Genomic DNA, 24,417 nt, shown 5'->3' on the forward strand with positions numbered 1-24,417 from the left:
TGGTCCAGTTAAGTTTCTGGTCAATGGTGACCCCCAGGATGTTGATGATGGGGGATTCGGCGATGGTAATGCCGTTGAATGTCAAGGGGAGGTGGTTAGACTCTCTCTTGTTGGAGATGGTCATTGCCTGGCATTTGTCTGGCGCGAATATTATTTGCCACTTATCAGCCCAAGCCTGGATGTTGTCCAGGTCTTGCTGCATGCGGGCTCGGACTGCTTCTTATTTGAGGGGTTGCAAATGGAACTGAACACCGTGCAATCATCAGCGAACATCCCCATTTCTGACCTTATGATGGAGGGAAGGTCGTTGATGAAGCAGCTGAAGATGGTTGGGCCTAGGACACTGCCCCGAGGAACTCCTGCAGCACTGTCCTGGGGCTGAGATGATTGGCCTCCAACAACCACTGATATCACTCATTAATAATCTGATCTCGTAAAACCCGGCAGACAGGGCCTGTCTATGTTGTAGCCTCCCTTCCTCTTCCTCCATTTCCTGTTGCACTTCTTCCTCTTCCTCTTCCTCCTCCTCCTCCTCCTCCTCTTGTTGATGCTCCTCAGGTTCTCCAATAGGAGGTGACAATGGCTGTTCCCTCATAATGGCCAAGTTGAACAGCATGCAGCATACTACAACAAATCTTGATACCCACTCTGCTGAGTACTGCAAGGCTCCTCCAGAGCAATCCAGACGGTGGAAGCATTGCTTGAGGACGCCTATGTGCCCCAATGACTTCCCTTATGCAGTGGTAGACTGCAAACTGTGAGATGTTGCTTATCTCAGTAGCAGCCTGAAAGGAGCCAGAGCCATAAAAATTAAGGGCCATAGTCACCTTGACAGCCACAGACAATGCTGTCTTTGCTCTACTTTGAGGTTGCAGTTGTGGCTGCATCAGTTGACAAATTTCAGTCACGATTCCTTTAGTGAACCAAAGACATCGGATGCACTGGTCGCCACTGAAGTTGAGGTAAGAGAATTGGTCCCTGAAGACCCTCTGCGGATATGGCCTCCTGCTGAGTGCCCTGCTCCTCCTCCTCCTCCCTCTTCTAGCAGCTTGTCCTGCTCTGCGTTGCCTCTCTTCATTCTTCCAGTCAATTCCCAGAGGAAGCCCTACCAGGCCACTCATGTCTGGAAGCAACATTTTTCAGCACAATGTTTGAAATGACACAAAGACTACAGCGAAATCAGGCATACCACTCCCTGTAGAGTATTGAAACTTTATCCAAATAGAGGACACCTCCAAAAACACGTACAATTGCACCAGCAGCCAGAAAAAATAATCCAGTATTAACCTGTAGGTACTTCATGATCCTTTAAATAGTGCTGGGGGGCGGGGGGGGGGGGGGGGGGTCCTTCATGCCCTTTAAGTCCTGTCCAGCTGTGCGAGGTTAAGACTGAGCATTGAATGGAGTGTGGCGTTCCAAAATAGCAGCATTGCCTTCAAATCAACGTTGCACACTGATTCGCGTCATAATCTCCCTACTCTGCATGCTGCCGACGGTCATTAGGTGCGCGTGCGCAAATGCCTTTACCAAGATGGCGTCCTGTGCACTTAGCATTGAAAGTGTGAGCGCACATCTCAGGCCCCATTTTCATGACTTAGGTGCCTGCGTGGCCTGGTAGGGCTTCCTCTGGGAATTGACTGGAAGAATGAAGAGAGGCAACGCAGAGCAGGACAAGCTGCTAGAAGAGGGAGGAGGAGGAGGAGCAGGGCACTCAGCAGGAGGCCATATCCGCAGAGGGTCTTCAGGGACCAATTCTCTTACTTCAACTTCAGTGGCGACCAGTGCATCCGATGTCTTTGGTTCACTAAAGGAGTCGTGACTGAAATCTGTCAACTGATGCAGCCACAACTGCAACCTCAAAGTAGACCTTGTATAAATGCTGCTCTGATAGCTGCTGCTTTACACTATCGCCCAAAGTCAAAATTACCCCACCCCGGCATTTAAGTGCAGTGGAGCGCACTTCTAGCAGACAGATCGGGATCACAGGAGAGAAATTGCAATGGCCGTTTTTAGAGTGGAGTTGCGACGGAGGGCCTCTCTGACCCATTTTACGTCCAACACTGCCCGAAATTGGGCAGTTTTTCCAAGGAAAAATCCAGGCCAAATCTGAGGTCAAACATAAAGAATGGTGATTTAGCTGAGGTACTGGAGGCTGCCAGCACCTGTGGAACCAAACCCCACCAGTGAGGCAAAGGGAGAAAAATGGGGGAAAAACAATTAAACAAAAAATGTGTTTCTCATGAAGCTTCTGCTTAGCCATGGTGATAGATTCAGGGCTTCAGGCTGAACTTAATGATCCCACATGTGTCTTTTTATGGCTATTATCAGGTAAACAAGGAGAAATAAACATATACTTTATGAGTGCTGATTGGAAAATATAATGAACAAAGGACCCTACTTTATATTCATACCTAAAGTAGCTACAAGTTCACATCTAATTAACCCAGTGAAATGGCATTTAATTCTTCTATATATTGTGTTTATTTTTGAGTGTAACAGAATTGACTCTCACTCTGTTGCATCTACCTAGAGTTTCTAATTATCATAACAATACCCAGACTAACATTAGTTGCAATGTCCTGGAAACTCTGTGGAGGGCAAACTCTGAATAATTTTAATCTGACTCTTCTATGGGTGTATTGTTATTCAAACCATATACAGCGCATGTTATTAAGAAGCAACCAATTCACAAAGTCTCATTCATTGCAAGTTGTAAACAATTTTACAACACCAAGTTATAGTCCAGCAATTTTATTTTAAATTCACAAGCTTTCGGAGACTCCGAAAGCTTGTGAATTTAAAATAAAATTGCTGGACTATAACTTGGTGTTGTAAAATTGTTTACAATTGTCAACCCCAGTCCATCACCGGCATCTCCACATCATTGCAAGTTTGCATTGGACCCTATCTTCTCAATCTATCTGATTGTGAAGTATAGAAAATCAAATTAAACACATCCCAGAACAAAACATCCTCAAGAAATGTATCATTAAAATACAATAGGTGTTAAACTTTTGATTGAGAAGTATGGAAGAAACAAATTTAGCACATTCCAGACTCCCGTTAACTATTGGATTTTTCTTGTTGCTTGATAAGTGCAAGTTAATAGAAACGTCCTGTACTATAATACACTGTGAATTATTATGTCCCTTTCAGGGAGTATCCATACAGAAAGCGTATATAAAACTGTCTCAGAAATTTTAGCACATGCCAGTGGAGTCTATCAGTTTTCAAATACAGTTGCAATGTGATGCTAAAATTAATTAATTTAAACCCAAGTTGCACTGTGCTATGCAGTGCAGTATCAGTGTGTGGGGTGCGCTTACTCACAATGGGAAAAGGCAAGGCTCTGTTAGCGTGCATTCAAATACAAACACCAAGATCTGGTCACTGTTCCCTGACTGTCATGTCTAATTATTTGAAGAGCTGACAGGATAGTCAGCTTTTTTTCAGGCAGTGGAAATTAAAAGGTAGTACAGTGGAGCACCTGAAGGGTTTTAAAATTTATAATTGAAAGTTTAAAAATTTGGCTGCACTTCCACTGCGACTGGCTTGCATCCCTGGCAGTACGGGACTGCCTCTCACAAGCAATTTCCTGACCACTGCTACAGCGCCAAGCCTGGAGCATTAAATGAGGCACCGTATCATTTACAAACCAACTCGAGATTTGTTCTTTTAAAATCATTCCTCAGATGTTGTTTTTAAGTTAATGTTGTACATTACTCAACAAGGACTGAATTTAAAGAAAAATGTTAGCTCCTATTTGAAGTCAATACAATCTGGACACCAGTGCTAGACTCCATGGGCATCTAATGTCATCGGAGTTTGTTACATCACTGTTTCACACAACACAAGGAGACCATAAAAAGTAACTTTTTATGCAAATTCCCCACTCTTCGTTTTGTAATATGGCAGAGCTAAGTGCTTATAATTTAAATTGCTTAGCCTTTGATCTTTCACTTTTATGTCACCTTGTAAAAATCGATAATTGATAATTATCAGCAATTAACAGTTGTTGATCATTATCACCTTCACTAGTGGATAGTTCTAAGTACTGCTACATCAATGGATGTATCACTGAATAGATATGGGTTTGTGTCCATGATTCACTCACACTGTGAGTGACGAGTTGCCAATCTCAGACTTCCTCCGAGGCAGCAGTGAAAATCATACAGCATCAAACCACCCTACACCCATACTCCTCCTATTAAATGGGATAGAGCAGGCACTCCAGAGGTTTGGGAGCAAGTAACCTGGTTCCTCTTGATGATGTGCCTGGTGCAGGGGAGGGAATAGAAATAAGTAAAATGAGAAATTGTTAAAAAAAATAATAATAGCCAGACCTTTCTCCCACTCGCTAATTTTGAAGACTCCACAGAGGAACCCTGAAGAGATGTTTTCTTTAAAAGAGATTTGCTGCTTTTTGCATTGTTATCAAGTAAATTATAGATAAATAGTTATCAATTTCCCAGCACTGCCGAGCTGTTCCTGAGTGAGTCAGAAACCTATTTTTAGATGGGCCTCATTTACTATAATGTTCCCATTTTCACAATATGACATTTTCAATGGTTACAATTTTTTAAAGCAGATTATGAATTAGAAATTGTTTTCGAAAAGAATCCATAATTATTGTTGTATCAGGCACACTTTCCATCCCTGACACATCCAAATTGGAACTTCTGTTTCATAAGATTCTTTTTGCAGGACAACAAAGCCCTTTCGAGACAGTCACAGCCTGTACCAATTTGAGCAAGCAAGATGATAAATGGCCGCAAGTTAAAATGAAAAAACAAAAGAAATGCTGTTGTTAATATTTTGTACCATATTGTAAATAATTAATGTTAAATTAAAGCATATGCTCAGCATCGTACATCATGGCGTCTTTTAACGGCAAACCAGCCTAACTGATCAATGCTGAAGATAATTTTTGCAGATGATGAACAATCTTGTCTCCAATGGAAAATGACTGTCATAAATATGAATGAAGTATGGGGTTTTAACTGACTTCTGCTTCATCTCTGGAACGCATGTCCTGAGTCAGTGACTTCAAACGGTCTTGAGATGGAAACGGGCAGAAATGCTACTCAAATTGAGATTGATATACTTATGGGCTATTAATAAGAAATGCTGTTCTGTGATGTGACTTTAACAAGTTTTAGTTGAACTTTGCTTATGAACAAGTCTGAGGAGAAACTTTAGACAAAGGGAAGGGCTGCGATTCTGAAATGAACCCCCCGATATTTTCAAATATTTATGCCAATCTTCTTGTTGTGACCTTATTTGGAAAGCAGTTCTTTAAAGGGGCTTTATTGCCTGACTGGAGAGACAGGACAACATAAATCTCAGCTATGGCAATCTGCAAATTGATGCATGTGGGATGTTTGTAACACAGCAAATGTCATACTTGTAGCATTGCAAATTATTTTCTAATTTATTGGTTTTTATCAGTTCTTGTCTTTTCTTCAGCAAATGCAATTGGTGAAGCCACCAATCAAGCAGCTTTGTACTCCTTAATTTATTCCCATATATCCTTTTCTCCACTCCTTTCCTGAAGGCACTAGCTCATACAAGATCCAATTCATGGCTGTCTGTACCCTTCAGCACCTCCTCCAAGTGATCATTCTTCATGTATGAGCCTAGACTTTGCAGTAATTTAAACCTAAGCCGCCTGGCGAGAAACTGACGGGATCGGAACAGCCGCCTGTTTTAAACCCCGCACGGTTTTTACTTTCCATTCCAATCTCGTCAGTTTCCCGTCGGGGAGGTTAGGTTTAAATGATCCCCTTGTTGTGTTGTCCTGCTATTTGATCATGGAGAGTACCAAAGTCCAATCTAATCCTGGCCTCACCTGATGTGAACACATGCATGTTTCAATGTTGGTCACTGAATAGCAAACCTGGATTCATTTTCTTCCCCCTACCTACCATTGGAAGATGTTACACGGTACAATTTCAACCCATTAAAGAGTACTATTAAGAAAACGGTCCAAAATTGAGCAGGTAAAAAGTTACCTTGTGGTAAACTGTCACAAGGTAACTTCAGCAAAATACTCTTGTCCATTTTTGGGAAAGTTATTTCAGAATCTTGGCTCATCTCCAGCGGTGGTGTAGGTGAATCTGTCATACTCAGACGTTAACAGAGAGAAAGTAACTAGCTGGCATGCCCTGTTATGCGTTGTACTGTGGAAACCTTGTGCTGTTTTGTTGTGTTTTTTTTGTTTGTTCCTACATTGTGTTGTGTTCCCAGGGTTTGCCGGGGTCCCCCACAGTGGCGGCTCTGCACAGTAATCAGATCCTCACTGTCAAGGTTTGTGGATAATGTGTGCATGCTCAGTCAGACCTCAACCAGCATACTACTGTAACTGTCTGACTTGGATAAGTCTTAATGTTCTATATGAAATTTTAGTTGGTTACTAAAAGTGAGGCTATGTTAAATTAAATTAAATATCTTTAAAACAAAAGAGAAGCTATCCCTTATTGTTAGCCTATATGAGATAAGGTTCAAGTCTAAAGAAATGTGCATTATTCCCTGCATCTTTAATTGAGCTTGATCATGATGTATAAAGTGCTCCTCACTCCTGTCACCATCCCCCCCGTCCAATATTGTCTGATCTCCTGTTCTGAAAGCAGCAGCAAGAAGGAGGAAAAAGTGGCAAAGGAGAAGTCCCCTCCCATACACCTCTAGTACTCTGAATGGTCAGTTTACCAAAGATGATTGATAGCCTCCAAAGAGCAACCATAAGCTAAACCATCCCATCCTACAGGCCGAGAGCAGTTTGGTTGCACTTGAGGGAGGGGAAGAAATTATACTGAGAGGGTAGGGGTGGGGAGGGTGTACACAGATAAAGTGAAACAAAGTTGTGCCAGACTGACTGGATTTTAAATCAATCTCAATTCACAACAAAAAGGGGAACTTCATCACACAGTGATCTTTCTATATAGAGATTAATCAGCTCTGGATACAAAATCATTCAAATGCAGTTAATAAATTAAGAATGAATGTATACGAGTTAAATGATTTTAGTTTAAGCAGATAATGAAGAATTATTAATTCAAATAAGCTTTAATTCACACGGGATAAAGAGGAATGTCTCACTATTTGGTTTCTGATTCCTGAAGCATTCATGATCTTGATAAAATGACTCTTTTACTAACAATACATTAGTTCTTAACAGAGCTTTCTCTTAAGAATTTGAATTCACCGAACAAAACAAAATGCTTCCATTCAATTGACTGGCTGTTTGATACCAATACATGTTTGATAGTAGGGTCTAAGGGTTAAATTCAAATACTGCAATACTTGTATTTATCATTTTGTTTGATTAAGTACAGAATTAGTATGCTGGACTTATGTCTGACTGAATGCATCACTGTAAATCCTAATGGTTTGGTAAGTGGAATCCATGCCGATCTGCCAGTCAATAGATGCAACGAGCTATGCAATTTCACAGTGAGACGTGTGACCTCAAAGGAGTTACCAGACCAGCAAAATAACATGACCATATATACGAGAGGGACTGATTAGATTGACACTTATAAAAATATATAATAATGAGATAGGGAGGTTAACAATGACCATTTTATGATGTCACTGGACTTATGATCTACATATTATAATTTTTTTTGGTGATTAATATTTTGATTGGATTTTCTGCATTACAAAATATTTTAATGAGAGTTTATAGCTAGGACACACTGGCTTAGATTTACGGATTGGCATTATTTTAACCCATTAAATATAAATGGCAAGTGGAAAATATTGCTAATCATACATTAGCATTAATTTCTAGAAACTCGAGGTTAGGATTTGGGGATAAATGTATTAGATGAATAGATAGTTAGACTGACAGATGAATGGGTTGATACCTAACAGCTGAACATATAGTCAGTTTGATGACAGACAGATGGTTCAAGGTTTGGATTATCAATCACTTCACTTTCTGCTTCCTTTGCATAATACTTTGCTCATATATTGGTATCGATACGGCATGGATTTCATAGCCCAAGGCCTGAACTGTATGTAGTTGATAGAAATGTTAACTTGCTGTTCTTAACCGTATCTCCTCCTTCTTTTGAAACCTACCCTTGCCACTCCTTTACCTTTCTGACCTCTGACCTCCAAACTTTGACTTTCCCTGCCTGATCAGATGGCGTTTCCATACCCAAGAGTCAATCATGGGTTCCTGTCGGCTGATCAGCAGTTTATTAAGCGACGTCTCATGAAGGTAGTGCTAGTACTTGTAGAATTCTTCTTTACATTCTTTACTGTTAATATTATTCTTACTTTTCCTTGATTTTCTTTACCTGCATTATAATTAGAAGTAATTAAGTATTTAGTGCTGACTTAATTTGCTCAGTGTCATCACTCAACAGAATTTTAATTTTTCTGTAATTATTTATCGTAGATCATAAGAAAATAGAAAAATATCATTCCATGCGACTTTGTCGTTGTAAATAAAAATGACCAAACTGAATACGTAATGCACATCCTTTTTATTCACACACTTTTTCACCAATCTGCAGGGTGATCAAGGTCAAGCTGGGCCACCGGGACCTCCAGGGCCTCCTGGTCCTCCAGGCCCGCGTGGTCCTCCAGGTGACACAGGAAAGGACGGTCCTCGAGGAATGCCAGGAGCACCTGTAAGAACGCATCAGATTAATTTCCGTACATTAAACCATAGTTTTCTTTTAATATGTTTCCAGAAATGAAAGGCACTGCACCATGGAGCAGTAGTAAGTGAGTTCAAGCCTGTATGGCCTCCATATCGTGAGTTATCCCAGGCATGCAACCATGGGGAGGTGTCCCACAGTGATCAGATATTTCATAAGATGGAGGGAGGGAAAATCATGGAGTGTCTCTATGGCTCTTCTTGTGTAGGCCTTTGCAGCTGGTTTCAGAGCAGCATTGATAGAAACCTGGGAACAGTTACACACTCGCCCTCTCGGCTGAAAATTATGCATGGCCCAGTGAGATTCAGTAGAGGAAGCGGGGGGCATACATTTAAGATAAGAGTCTCATCCTAAAAAAAAAATTAATATTTCTGACAGTCATCAAATTTTCAAGATAGCTACTGTACCAACTATAAATCTTAGTGAAGTTCACTAAACAAATTCATGCTTTGGTTTTAGGGGGAACCAGGATCAAGAGGTGAAACTGGATTAACGGTGAGTAAAATACATATCTCAGATTATACTGATGCAGTGGGAAAGTGTTTCATGTCATGGGGGGAAGATGCAAGGGAAATTTCCTCCTGTTTATAAAGGATGTATGTTGTGACCTTTTGCTTGGTTATGTTTAGGATCAGGAATTCCCCCCCCCCCACCCCCTCTGGAGATTAAATAGGTGGGGTAGATTCCATGAGAAGATAGATTCTACATGGTATGTGGAAGGAGCATGCCTGATGGGATATTTTCTGGTGTTCTTATTGTAAATCGTGAGAATGAAATGGGAGCAATCAGAGGGACATGGACTTGAAGGACCTTGAATTCCCAGCCATCCATCTGGCTCAATTTGATCTTGACTAGCTTTTAGAATTAATACAAGTCATCTGAACGTGAGATTATTTTTATTGATATTTATTTATAATTTTTATTTATGAAAGTTGTACACTCCTTGTGCCCTTACCAGGACTATGTCACACCCAATTCTTTGTACTAGTAAATGATGCAATTTTTCATGGATCTAGTATTCTTTCCTTCTAAGACTTACTAATATCCTTCCCTCCCTTGTGATCGCTAGATGTCACCTGACCCTCAGGCTTTGAATTTAGAAAAAAGGTTCAAATTAAGATGTTGATGCGAATCGAGTCACAGTGAATAGGCTTTACTAGTGATAGCAATTCAGTGCTTATTTCCTAGTTACTGAAGGAGCTGTCCGACCAAAATCCAGTTGTTTGTAGTACAACTACAGATACAGCCAATTTGCCACTGATAAATTGTAATAGTAAGCTATTTTATTACTTCAACTTAATGTGAAAAAATAGGGAATTATAGCATTTATATAACAGCTAGTTGTGTGCCATTTTAATGAAAGTTTAAGCCCGTTTATTTTATTAGTTTGTTATATTCATTAGGAGGAATACTCTCTAGCTTTTTATTGGCTGAAATGTCACCTTTAAGACCACTAAAGCTTTAATTGGCAATCTGGCACAGCAAGTTTCAGCTCTTTTTTGATTACAGAGTGTTGCTGAGTAGCCCGTTATTTGTTCAATGTCTTCATTGTTAGTGGGGAAAGTTTATCTTAAGATCATAACAGTGACACAGAGGTGTGTTTTTCAAAGGTCCAGACAAATATAAAAAGCATCAGAGATTTAAGTCATTTTGATAAGTTTAATCAGAAAGTAGCAAACCAAATTACTGACTAAAGCAATTAAAGCCAGCGGGACTTCCGGATTCGGGACGCCCGCGCGCACACAGGTGCGTCCGTGGGGAACTCGGAAGTCTGCGGGTTGGAGCCGGCTGCCGAACCCGAACAGGATTTCTGCGATTTTCGGAGCCCACCTCCCCCAACACACCCGCAATTTCCCCGTAAAATTGAGCCCTATATCCTGGGATCATGTTCAGCAGGGACAGATGCAGTAGGTTCAATGCGGCATCCGTACTAGTAGCTGACCCCAGTGCATTGCAAAAAACCATTTGTGGGTGTCCTACCATGGCCATGGCCTTGGACTTTTCTATGATTGCCATTAATAGCACTCCAAGACTGGCTAGCAAGAAACAGAGTGCCAGATGGTGTCAGTTTTCCATTCCCATCTTCCAAGAGGAATCACTGTTCAGCTTCTATGGTGCTCTATCCAGCGGTGCAGCTGAGAACTGACTTTAATGCATGGTGATCTGATGGAAGTTACACATTTGATCAGAACACCATCACAAGTCTTGAAACTAATTTTTCAAAATCTCAGTCTCCACCTAAGCTTTTCTCCATTTTCATATATTTGAAATATTGAAAATGTTTTACCCTTGTTTTATTAATACTGCTGAGTGTCAATGCCACTGTTTGACACTCCATAGTATTAGGGCAATCCAATGCAACCGAGATTTTGAGAGACTTCATTTCATAAAATGACGCCGTGCTCCTCTGAAAGGGGCTGTGCCAGCTATCAATTGAAAACGCAGCTGGTTCCATCAATTACACAGCTGTAGCTGATCACTACTCTTTTTACTTTCTAACAGTACCATTTCCAACATCTCACAAAATCACCTCATCACCCATTAAAGTCTGACACTGAATTGATAGCCATTGAAGGAACTGGCTTGAAAAAAAGTTGCCAAACGCATCAAGAGTTGGCCTTGAAACTTGTCTTCACTTCTGTAACATTGTGTGGCAATATAAATGCCTTGCTTTAGCCAGAAACAGATGTCCACTTATGGGATGCACCGTCATCATCTTTTTGAAGGAATTACACTGAGCCAAGACATGTTTTTGATCTCTTTGTCCCACCTGGCAAACTGGTTTTTAAAAAAAAATTAAATCTGAAGTAGGATCATTTTCTCGTTCTAGATTATCTGTAGAATTTTCGGATCACATAATCAAGCTTCCAACCCTAAATAATAATCTTCATTCAAGAGAGACAAACTAGTGCTGTATCTCCTTTCAACCATTCTCTTCCCATGCAAATGTCAAATTCTGCAGTATGTGCTCCAGGTGTATGGTGATTATTGGATCACAGGGTGCTGTTTCATGAGGCTCATGAATTCTTGCCACTGGAAATAGCAAAGTTAATGAAAGCAAGTTCATTTAAGTTCTGGTAAAATGGTTAGGTCCATTAAGCCTGAGAGAAAAAAAAATAGTTGAAGGCCTTTTTGTGTGATGCCTGAAATGAACAAAGTTCGTAGCTAACTGGGCTTTGAATAAATAAGAGTCTACTGTATCTAATTTATACTTTTGAGTCGTTTCTGAGACTGGCATATGTTACTGTTTAACCAAATGTCTTGCATGCTTACTTCATTAACAAGAAAAAATACGACAAAGGTTCATTCAACACTGTGGCAAACATAAGAATGGAATGTCGCAAGCTGCCACTGGGATCCAACTGGAATGGATTAGACATCTTTGGTGAACCAAGCCTGTCACTCCTTGGAATTCTGTTGGGCAAAGTTATAACCTAAATCACATTTCAGCAGCTGACTTTATTCGCAGAACAAATAGCTTTTCTCTTGGACCATTTAAATGACTATCATCTTCAGGTTTTTGTGTCCTTAACATGCTAGCCGGTATGAGAAGCTTTATTGTAACATTTACATGGTTAGATGTTAAAAATTGATCATTTATGTAAACTTATCACCATAATAATAATAATAATGCCTTAATGTGTCTTTGTTTTTCTAGGGACCCCAGGGGCCACCAGGACAAAAGGTACAATATTGTGAAGCAATCAAACTGTTTATTGCCAACACTTGACCCAGACCCTGAAGGAAATGGGCTACTGTAGTTCAGGAATTAGTACATAATTATTTCTGCAATTGTAGCACTTTTTCAAAACTACACAGTATTGTATGATGTATAACATTTTTAATTTCTCCATTATATGAATTTCAAGTTAAAATATCCAGGCTGGTTTGAGTCTGTCTTAAGAACTTATATGTTAAAAGATTTTTTTTTAAAAAGAAAGTTATTGGTCTTCCTATTCCAATGCTGGCAAAACTCTGGAATTTAAATTTGAAACATGTATGGAGGATACAGTTTCTGCATCAACCCAAACTAAGCTTAATAGATCACTGCCATATGATTGATACTGAGCAAAACTTTCTATGTGTCGCTGATGAATGGATTTTGGTTTTGCTGTGATCAGTGAGCCGCTGGTGTTTTCCTGTTTCTGAGGTAACTTGATGACAGACTTCCTGAGCCTTCTGTCAGCACCTTTTACAGTTATCAGAATTGGCTGCCAGTTTTTTTTGGTAAACTCAACACACGATTTATGGGATTTCTTCATTACCACATCGTAAAGAACGTCAGTAGTATATTCTTACCTTGCGGCGAACCACCAGCCATTGGAAGTATGCCTCTGAAACCCTTCCATAAAAACGAAAGTGGTTTTAAAAAATCAGTAGTCATCGCTCTGTTCTATGTTTATTTTTCCCTTTTTTTGGCTGCACAAAATGTTTAAAGGCAAACAGAGTTTTAAAAGTATTTATAGAAAGTCTCAAATAAAATGGAATGCAACTCCATGATACATTGAGCTCTTGTTTCCTTTAAGTTGAGAAACCGAGATGAAGGTAACCATTCAATGTCTCCAAGATCAGATTGTAAAAGACTGACAGGAGTCCATAGTTTTGAGGTCTTGGAAAAGAATGAGTTAGAGTAGGAAACAATGTGATGAGTCTTGATTTCAGCACAATGAGATTGCTGGGAGGAGGAAGAATGTGTAGGATATGTTACCTTTGTACTCAATTTACCAGTGAGATTCGTTACTTCAAGTGTGCCATTACATGAAACAAAAACAATGAATGTGAGAGATAGAACTGAAGAGAAATAATCAAAAAATAAAGAGACAATTAGAAAAATGAGCAACACTCACAAAAACCCCTCCTGCTAGGAATATTGGCAGAGCAGACTGGAAATCATTCAAAAAGCTATTCATATGTAATGGGAAGACTGGATTTGTCAGTAAATTGAGATGAACAACAAATGTCATTATAAATTGAAAAATCTATCTGTGCAATATTTACTGAAAGCTTTTAATGTTTTGAAGCACATTAGATATAAATACAGGTTGATTGCTGGGCTGATGAGCCAATCAACTGAGGTTTGGTTTGGACATACCCTATTGTGACTAAAATTAATCTCAAACCTAGACAACCATGTTCCTTTTCAACAAAAAATGGCTTCCCTGGCACCTCCTGCCCCTCAAAAAAGTGCACATCAATGGGGTTTTATGTATCCGCACCTATATCTCTTTGTGGACTGTCTCATGTTATTGAAAGCCATCTATGCCCCACTTTAACTTGTGGAGAATTTCAAAACATCTTTTCATCCATGCTAAATCTGAACCAAGCAGGGAAAAGTTGAATTTGACTTGGTTTGACTGAACGAATAAAATTAGAGAGTTAGCTTGAATTTGGGTTTGGTTCAATATGTTGATGACTATTTATTATCGTGGCAGTTTTGAAAAAGTTACCATTTACTGTTAAACATCTTAATAATGTCAATTTTGTAATTTGAAATACGATGAATTGTCCCAGGAAATCATTCATAAGCACAGCCCAATATACAGTGCTGTAAAAGATGGTGGCAGACAGGGAGTTTAAAATTATATCGTAAAAATTGAAATGACTCAGTAGTATGATTAGATGGCAATTTCACTCTTAAACGTATTGAAAATTAGACACTGCTTGAAAATTAACATCTTTGATCTTAGTAAATCTGTTCCTATGACAGCAGCTAGGACCTGACATGCTGATGTAACAAATAAAGTCATCAATCATAGAAAGTATAGCACAGAATGAGGCCCTTCAGTCCATCCCACCTATGTTGGTGCTAGATCTTCAGCTGGAGCTATCCATTTTAATTCCCTCGCCTTTCCCTTTATCCTTTTATATTCCGCTATTTCAAATACTTATCCAGATCCCCTTTTAAATGATGTTATAGTCTTGGTCTCAATAACCACAGCATTTTCTGTTCTAATAATCCTCCTGATGAAAAAAAATCTTACAACTTCCTCTTTGTTCTCCAGTGATATTCCTTTACTAATTACCCTCTCAAGACCTTACATAATTTTGAAAACTTCTACTAGTTCCCCATTAACTTTCTCTATTCCAGTGGAAAAAGTCCCAAATCTCAAGTCTTTCTTTATAACTATAACCTCTCATTTCTGGTGTTGTTCTAATAAATCTTCAACGTACCCTTTCCAATGATCTAATATCCTTCCTAAAATGAGGTGTCCAAAACTGCACAGAATACAACAATTATAGCCTAACTAATGCCTTGAACAAATTCAACATCACTTCCTTTTATATTTTATGCTTGTATATATAAAATCTTATTTGCCTTTTTATGACCTTTTTTACCTAAAATCTCAGCTTTAAAGATCTACGTATCTGCACCTCTAGATCTTTCTGTTCATCTACGCTAAGGGGGTGAAATTCAACTTCAACAGGGGCACAAAATGGCCGGTAGCGGATCAGCCGCCCACAATACATCTCGCCAATTTTCCTTTCCATTGACTTCAAACATGATCATGATGATCATCACTATCCACTAAGGGTATCATGACTTCCAATTCCTATATGTTGTCTGGATCGCTTACCATTACCAAGTCATGAACTGCCTCTCGTGGCTTTCCTGGCACACTGAGTCATGAAACAGTTTGCAGTTCATTTACCAATTTGGACACCAAGCTACTTGGGTATTCCCAATTTATATTCAGTTGATTGAAGTCTTCTATTAAAATAATCTTCTTGTTCTCACATACCCTTCTTATCTCTTCTTAAACCAACTGTCTTCCTTATTCTTCTTGACCTGCCGGTCTGTAATATACCTCTAGTTTTGCTTTTCCTTTTTCATGCAAAAGATAGCAAATCAGAGTAATTCATTCCACCTCCCAGGGATCAACTTCTTTAACTTCCCTTGTGTCCCTGACTATAGTGCTCCACCGCCTCCTTTCATACCTACTCTATCTTTTCTGAACGCTCTATATCACAGTATGCTCATTACCATCCTCTGTACTTTATCATGTTTCTGATAGTCCTACTATATTGTAGTTCCCTTCTGCCACAATAACCTCAACTTCTGGTATCTTATTCCTAATGCTTCTAGCATTCATTTTATACACTTTTTGTAGGTTTGCCTCCTCTTTTGCCCCTTGGCGTCTCGTTATTTCTGATATCCGGTTCATGTATGTCTCTCTGAGTTACTGTGTCTACTTTCCACTCTTTGATCAACATCATTCGGGATCCAGTTTCCGACCCGTTGCACCCATCCATCTATCTAGCTAAAATGATTCTCGATGGCTGCACCAATACTGCAAACCAAATCTCATTGTTCTTATTTATTTAGGTGCAGCCAGTCTCTCCTATTTCCCTGAAAATAATCCAAATTTATGAAAGTGGCATAATTAACTTCATGTCAGATTGCCTGCCTATTATTTATATCCTCAGTTCTTTCAATGAACTTCCCTTCTTTACCAATCACCTAAATCATCAGAGAACAGGGCCCCAAATTTCCTTGGGAGTTGTGCCAGACTCCGTTGTAACTCCAGTGGAAATCCCCTCCAGGGATCAGATTGTGCCAGATGTCCATCATTCCCAGGATTTTCCAGCCTGCTTTGTAAGGGATCAGTTACGTTTGGAGGGCAGAGCCTGCAGAGTTCCTGCTGCCCCAGGTCATTCAAGAGATACCGGAGGCTGGAATGCCTAATGAGTTGAGGTGTACAAACCTCCAGATGGTCCTAAGTGGGTCATCGAAGAAGGAGCAAGGAGCATGAGTAACCCTTCCCCATCCCCCCGCCCCACCCAATGGTGAGCAGGTGCCAGATTTTCCAGCTGCATGGGGAAGGTAGGCCCCAGAGATGCACCTGTAGGGGTGTAGGCACCCACCTGCCCCATGTAAATAAGATACCCTCTTGCTGACCCCACAAACTCTGGTAGGGTCAACGCTGGAGGGCACCAGTGGGAGCGATTCTGGCATAACTGTGGAGATTGCAACCCACAGATTTTCAGGGTCCAGACTACCTTAGAAACCAAACAGATCAGATATATAGCTCCCTGAGCCATATGGGAGATCAAACACATTTGTTCTCTCCTAGACTGCTATTGAACTCTGACATGCCTGTATTGCTAGACTGTCAGGAAGATCAGGTACAGACATAGCTCATGAACCTGCTATGGAGATTGAATGTACAGATACTATTAAAGTGTTAAGGAGATCAAATGCACACAACACTATAACAATAAAATAATGTTTTAAAACAGATAGCTGTCGCGATCTCCCTGCTACTGTTACAAAAAGCAAACGGTGTGATGGAGATAAGCTGACCTTTTGCATGTTGTATGGCACTCACATGGCTATATCAAGATAATATGATATTATGTGTGCTTAGAATGATAAAATAACAAGGCAAAATTCCATTGCATCTTTCCAGTAGGAAAGTTTCCTAATCCATCCAATTTGGATATTATTGGATTTTTAATTTGGTTTTGGAGCTCACCCTGGATAAGGTACATGGATATCCCCAGATTGGCGATTTTGAAAAAGAACCCAGTGTTTGACGAGAGGAAGTTACTTAATGTTCCTCATCGTGATTTAATCAAACTTTATCAGCAACTTCCTCTCATGAGGAGTTTGAAGTCATTTAGGCAGGAGTTAGTGCTGGCAGATGGACGCTGGTTAGATAAACAGCGCTGTAACATAAATCTCAGATTTTAGCACACCAGAACATTAAAAAGGAAAGCAAAGAGAAAATAATGGCAAACAAAATGCTGGAGATACTTTAGCGCTTAGTACTGGAGCACTAATACTGAGAGCCACAGAGTGAAGGACAAGTGTAGTGAAAGGTGCAACTTCTTCCCACAAGGGAAAGGAAAATCAGAGTGGAGGTGATGCCTGGTGGACTCCAGTTCTTCGTGGTGGCCAGTTACAGGAGGCATTGCTGGCAGTCTGAGGGTCCACCTATTCTTTCAGCAGCAGAGGTGTGTAGACCAGGCAGACCAAAGTTGGCAAATAATTTTAAAAAGGAACATTACATGAAAAAGAATGTTTTAAAAAGAGAATAAAGTACTTGTACAATTTTATTTGTGATAAATTGCATATCATTGCTTTATTTTGGTCTATTACGCATCAAGAATTGTATGGTTTAAAGTGAAGTTGTCGGCTGGTATAAGGATGATGCTGGACACACTAACAAGGGCAGGAAAGATAGGAATGAACATTGATGCCATTTGTGTGCGCATGTCACAACAAATTTCAAAAAATTATACATGAAAACTGACCCAAAAAAACATATTAGCGTTCAAGCCATTAGCATATTTGCTTCCTTAACAAAGGTATTAACACGTTTATTTTACACAGGTTGGGGGTAATTTTAACTTTTGCTGACAGTGTAAACGGGCCGATATTGGATCGGCTGGCCATTATACACCTCTCCTGATTTTCCTGTCCATTGAAGTCGATAAGCAGAGGCTTTTGATGGGTGGCCAATCCAATATCGCATCATTTACACTCACCAAATGTTAAAATTACCCCTGTTAAATCCTCTGTTAAATTAGCAAATTTAAATAATGCCACATGAATGCAATGCATTAAAGGGGTGATTCCGTGATCCAGTGGGGAACAGACTTTGTGGGAAGCATTGGATTATGGAATCATTCCTAGTGTTTATGTGCTGATATTGCATATAGTCATTTCTAGGCTCAAATGTAATGGGTGCTTTGCTACTGCAGAATGCACAGAGTTCTTTAAATCATAGATCATCAACAGTGAAAACTCTTCTGCCCTGAGGACATGAAAGATGTCATGTAAATACAAGTCTTTCTTTTTAGAAAAATAATGACAAATAACTTCAAGCACATTGCCATCGCTTTGAGTGCATGGCAGGAATGGTACTTATGCGACACTTCTTCCCTTAAATCCATTTGTGTGGCCTGTAGCATATTAATTACGATCTCATCTACCCTCTTTTATTAAAATGGCTTCTAATGAGCAATGGAGTAGCACAGCTTCTTGGAGCACCAACACAGGCCAGAGATCGCCGCCCCCCCCCCCCCCCCCACCCCCCCCCCCCACCCCCCCCCCCCACCCCCCCCCCCCACCCCCCACCCCCACCCCCCCCCCCACCCCCCCCCCCCCCACCCCCCCACCCCCCCCCCCCCCCCACCCCCCCCCCCCCACCCCCCCCCCCCACCCCCCCCCACCCCCCCCCCCCCACCCCCCCCCACCCCCCCCCCCCACCCCCCTCCCCCACCCCCCTCCTCTTCTGTTTTGTTCATCACAGGAAGGAAGAGGAAGTCACAAGGGGAGCAAACAGCCACCTCCTTGAGCCAGCTGGAGAGCTGCACAGACAGAGGCCTGAGAGCAGATCTCCCATCTGACCCCACAGCTGGAAGAGGTGGATGGTCTAAGAAAATCAGAACAAGGGAAAATTGAGTAAAAACTTAACAGGAACAAGCCCTCATATGACCGCGGTCTGGCAGTTTAATTGGTGGAATTCTCAATTTAACCACAAGCCAATAAAGTGGACCTTTCAGGTCAAACCATGCAATGTTTGGAGCAGTTTACAAAAGGCCTGGATAGTTCTGCTGTTTCTGTCAAATTGTTAGTAACATGGAATAACATGAATTAGAAATAGAAAATACTGGAAATATAAATCTTAGAACAGGTCTGACAAAGAGTCCACACCAGAACCTTTTTTATTTTGCAGATCTTATGGATCTGTTGTCTATTTCCAACATTTGCAGTTTTATCTTTATAGTATATCATGTTTGTCCCTCCATTTATTAATTTGTTGTTTTTTTTTTATTTTTGACCTCTGTAGGGCTCTATAGGAGTCACTGGTGTTCCTGGCTTTCACGGACAACAGGTGAGCATCCGCACTCTCACCTTAACACAATACATGCGGTGTTCAATCAGTGCACCTTTCTCAATCCAGCTAGACTGCTGCAACATTATTTTTTTCTAAATTAGAATGAATTGCATTGATTGCTTCGATATAATGGTCAAAGTATTTGATTAGTCACTTTACACTTTTTAATTAAGTTAGCAGTAATTGAGGTGCTGGGTGTGATAGTGAATTAAAGTTTTGTCCTTTTGCCTCTGTGACCTGGGTTTGAACCCAGCCCACTCTGTACATTGTGAGAATTCTATGGGGGAAAAATTGGATAAGGGCCGTTTTTGGGCATAGATAGCGTGATGTGCTGTTACCCCACACCCAGGGACCCCTGCGCAGGCAGGATGCAAGTTTCAGCCGGGCCGAGGACTTAACTGCAATCAGCCTTCCTTTCCAGGCCTTGCACGTGAAATCAATGCAATTTGCACTTTCCACCACCAGGGGGAGTGCAATCTCTTAAAGGGAGGATGTTTCTTAGAAATCTCTTAAAGGTAGCTGGGACCTGTTATTGGCTGAAAATAACAGTCTACTGTCTGCACAGAGTCTGAACGGAGATCAGACATCGCACACATGAAACACAGATGCAGGCCCCATCCCTATGTTTGCACACTGATAAGTCGTGTTGAAACATTAAATAAAGGTTGCGCACGACTAAATCCCACTTCCTCCAATCTGCATGCCAGATCTCACCAATCTGCCGATCTGAGTTGGTACCAGGCCTGCGACAGTGCATGCACCAAGGTTCTATGCTGATGCAGTACAGGCCTTGGTCCAAGAGGTGGAAAGAAAGAGGGACATCCTATATCCGTGGTGGGGGGGGAACAAGAGGCCCTCCAGACATATCCAAAAGGCAGTGGGAGGCAGCGGGGGACGAAGTCAATGCCAGGTGCACAGCACCATGAACATGGATGCAGTGCAGGAAGAAGTTCAATGCTTTGACATGAGTGGGCAAGATGAGTGCGGTCAACTATCAAGTGGTGACTCCTACCAACTGCACCACGCACTGCACCCCCCATCACCCACATACCAACAAACTCACTCTTCCCATCAGTACTCAACTCTTCCAACCAGATGCTTCCTCTCACCCTTACACATTACCACTGTTTCAAGCTGCCCACCCACAACTCACAGGCCACACACACAGACAGCTATTCAACCATGACAGGCACATCACCCAGACACACGTCCCGCTTTCTTGCAGGAGAAGGTGGCGCATATCAGGAGGTAGCAAGTGGCAGTGGCATTTAGCCCTTCGAGCCTGTTCCACCGTTCAATGAGATCATGGTGGACCCGTGACCTAACTCCATATACCCGCCTTAGCCCCATATCTCTTAATACCCTTGGTTCACAGAAATCTATCAATCTCAGATTTAACATTCACAAGTGAGCTAGCATCAACTGCCTTCTGCAGAAGAGCATTCCAAACATCTCCCACCCTTTGCCTGTAGAAGCATTTCCTAATTTCACTCCTGCACGTCCCGGCTCGAAATGTTAGGCTATGTCCCCGTGTCCTAGTATTGAAGTCTAGGAGACCTCCAAAAACAGTTACAAATGTCTCGGCAGCCAGAAGCAATAATCCAGCCACTAACCTGTAAATCCTTCATGGTCCCTTTAAATAGCGCTAGTGAGGGGTCCTCCAGGCACTCTAAGACACGTTCAGATGGTCAGGGTTAAGACTGTGCGTTGAGTTGAGCGTTAAGTCCCAAAATGATGTCTATCACTTTAAATCAGCGTTGCACACTGATTGAAGCAATTTTCTCCCTACTTTACATGATTCTAGCGTTCGTTGTCCCTGTGACTGCGCTAACTGCAATACCAAGATGGCGTCCGGCGCACGTCACGCTGGAAACGTGCGTGCGTGTCCAAGACGCCATCTTGGATGTCGGAGAGGCCGTGTAACACTGAAACAACGGGCGCTACATGGTCCAGTTTAGCGCCCTATGTGTTATGAGCAGTCTCAATCCAGTTCCTTATGAGCATGAGCCCATATCAAGATGTGCCTTTAATCAAGCAATAGCTCACTCAGACAAAGCAAAAGGACAGCCAGGATAGGAAATGCAAATATCACCATTGTGAAGTGGTTTTGCTTTGTGAAGTAGAGGGTGGGGAATCTCATTCCACATGTAACCTGTCCTGCTATACCTGATCTGGAACTTCATGATGCTGACACACAGTATAAAATGTGGAAAAAATATTCTATTTGCCCATTATGAACATCCATCACCTTGAGCACATAAAAAATGATTTGCCTCGTTCCCCAAAATAAAGATCACTTTAAACACACAGTAACAGGAGTGATATTCTTTGCACACTGGGGATAGCTAATAATGGGAGAGACCACAGAATCCCACAAGACTCTCAGTTAGGTCCAAAAGGTGAACCCTGGTGTATTTGCTTTTGCTTTGGCCATAAACAAGAAGGGAAGTCGGAGGGTGTATTTTCTCTACAAAGTACTGTCACCATCACTGTCTTAAAAAGTATAGCAACAGGGGTGGGGGGGTGGAATTTTCCAAGTTAGCGCTGGTGATATCGTAACATCATAGGCAGCTTATCTGCCATTTTCCAATATCCAAAGACCACTCGCCAAGATTCCCTGTCACCAGCGTATACGCGGGAAAATGACCCCTGTAGGGTTACAGGCATGCATAGGTCACAGAGCAGCTCTATTTACTTTACTAGAAGCAGGCCCTTGTGACTGGCCTGCGAGCCAATCCATAGCTGCCCAACCCCAGGAATAGCTCCACCAACTCAGTGTAGAGGAGTGACCCAGTGGGTAGTATTTATTTCAGGAAAAATCCTGGAAATGGAGCAGTTTCCAGACTTTGCTAATTTGGGAATGATTTCAGCAGTATGAAGTCACTAACGGCTTCATCAACAGATAAACACTAACAATTGTTCCACGAATGTAGTCGCAAAATGCAAAAGCAAATCTGGTTTGTATTAAATAAGACAAGACGCAGAACTGGTATGTTTCTGTCTAACAAATGAGATGATTAAGTGATTGGATCAAACAGATCGAGCTGGGATGCACCAGAATTATCTTATTCCAGGAAGCAATGAGTGATGAGTGTGTCTGGACAATTACAAAAGAGAGCCATTCATTATTAAAGAACTTTGAAGCTAAACAATTGACAGTGGTATTAGCCACAATAGGATATCTTTCAACTGGTTGAGGTAAAATCTCAATTGTGACCACCACAATGTGCTCTGTTTTCAATAAAACTGAAGATGCAGTTGTTTTTACTTTCCTTACCTGTGTCCCGTTGTGTTTTAGTTTTGAGTCATGAGGCAATAGCTTTTCTAATACAAGCTTTAATTGATCTTCTGTCCATCGTCACGGCTGGTTTCAGTTTTTATGAGACACTTTTATTAGTTCAATCCTATTGTCTACATGGGTCTCATTATACCATATAATATAGTGAAAATCCCACTGTCTGACTTACATTTCTTCCAAAACCTGTAACAATGTGGCAGGATTCAGTAGCAGTAACAGGATATCCTGCCTTTTCTTTGTCCCAGTAGTGTTCTTTCAATCTTTTTTAATTAAATTTAAAAGTAGCAGTTTCGAAATTGAGTTTTTAAATAATAATTCACTCCCACTCATTTTCCTGCCATGGAACCAAAAGAATTTTACAGCACAGGAGGCCAATCAGCCCATCGTACCTGCTCTGGCTCTTTGCTAGAGCAATCTAAAACTAATCCCACTGCCCTGTTGTCTCTCTCTTTCCCTCAGTAACTATACATGTATTCATGCCATCCCCAGTGTTTTGCTGGAATCCTTTGTGGTTGTTTGTAAATTTTCACCCCTTCATCTCCCCACACCCTCCCCGCAATATTGCAACCATTTGTCAGGGGTGGAGGAGGACACACACAGTTCTTTCTTCCACTGGTATTTTATTCATTATGAACTGGACTAACAGTAGAAGAGCACTGTTGGAGAACCTTCACCACACGGACTGCAGCGGTTCAAGAAGGCGGCTCACCACCACCTTCGCCAGGGCAATTAGGGATGGGCAATAAATGCTGGCTTTGCCGGTGACGCCCACATCCCATGAACGAATAAAAAAAACACTTTACTTTGGAAAATTCTGCAGTGGGGAGACCATTCCAAACTCACACTCAAGAAGTCTTTTCTCAGCAAGGAAAGATTTCATGAACAAACAGAGAAATGGACACCATGAAGACATAACTGGTGCTCCCAGATACTGTTCATGGATTAACAAAATGTCCTGTCATACATGAAGGATGTATTGTCCATGTAGCTATATGTCTCCCATTCTCTTAAAGAGCTTAACAACTTTTGCTAACTGGGCCAGCTGATCCTTTATGTGTTAATAACAATAGCTTACCTTTATATCGAGCTCTTCATGTAAAGGAATGTCTCAGAGCTCTTTAGAAAGGGGAGAGTGGGACACTTCTTTCAAATAATATTTTAACTGTTTGAATGTTTGAAATTGAGCAAAAGTCAAAACTATAACACTCAGGATGTAATGCATCAAAAAACAACTTTCATTTTTCTACTGTGCTCATTTAACCTTTTTTTTAGGGTGAGCCCGGTTTTCCTGGGAAGGATGGCGATCCAGGTCCCAAGGTTAGTCTAATTTGTAAGAATTCTTAATTCCTATAAGCACTGTGCCCAAAAAATATTATGGGTCCAAAAATATTAATTCTAAACAATACACTGAGGGTATAATGCTGACACTGACAGAGGTCAGGTCCACAGAGAGCAGCCAGTTTTTTTCCAATCCTGACCAAATGTTCAATGGCAACTAAATAATAAATTAATAAAATACTGATGCCTTGACATTTTGGTCAGAAAACCTTGGCACTGTAGTATTATGGGTTATGCAGTCAGAAACAAATAGCGAGCATTGCTCTGT

At 41.1% G+C, this 24,417-nt stretch overlaps 1 protein-coding gene across 1 annotated transcript in view; it reads left to right on the forward strand.

The window, feature by feature from the left end:
* The window catches only part of LOC137308558 (collagen alpha-1(XXV) chain-like), a 170,493-nt gene that overhangs the window by 9,244 nt on the left and 136,832 nt on the right, over positions 1–24,417 (forward strand). Inside the window, exons 5-10 of the mRNA XM_067977368.1 lie at positions 6,247–6,306; positions 8,523–8,639; positions 9,129–9,164; positions 12,328–12,354; positions 19,466–19,510; positions 24,084–24,128. Of these exons, the coding sequence (XP_067833469.1) occupies positions 6,247–6,306; positions 8,523–8,639; positions 9,129–9,164; positions 12,328–12,354; positions 19,466–19,510; positions 24,084–24,128 (330 nt within the window). The remainder of the gene's footprint in view (positions 1–6,246; positions 6,307–8,522; positions 8,640–9,128; positions 9,165–12,327; positions 12,355–19,465; positions 19,511–24,083; positions 24,129–24,417) is intronic.

Source organism: Heptranchias perlo, chromosome 1 (genome assembly GCF_035084215.1).
Source record: "Heptranchias perlo isolate sHepPer1 chromosome 1, sHepPer1.hap1, whole genome shotgun sequence".
In the NCBI taxonomy this organism is placed as follows: domain Eukaryota; kingdom Metazoa; phylum Chordata; class Chondrichthyes; order Hexanchiformes; family Hexanchidae; genus Heptranchias; species Heptranchias perlo.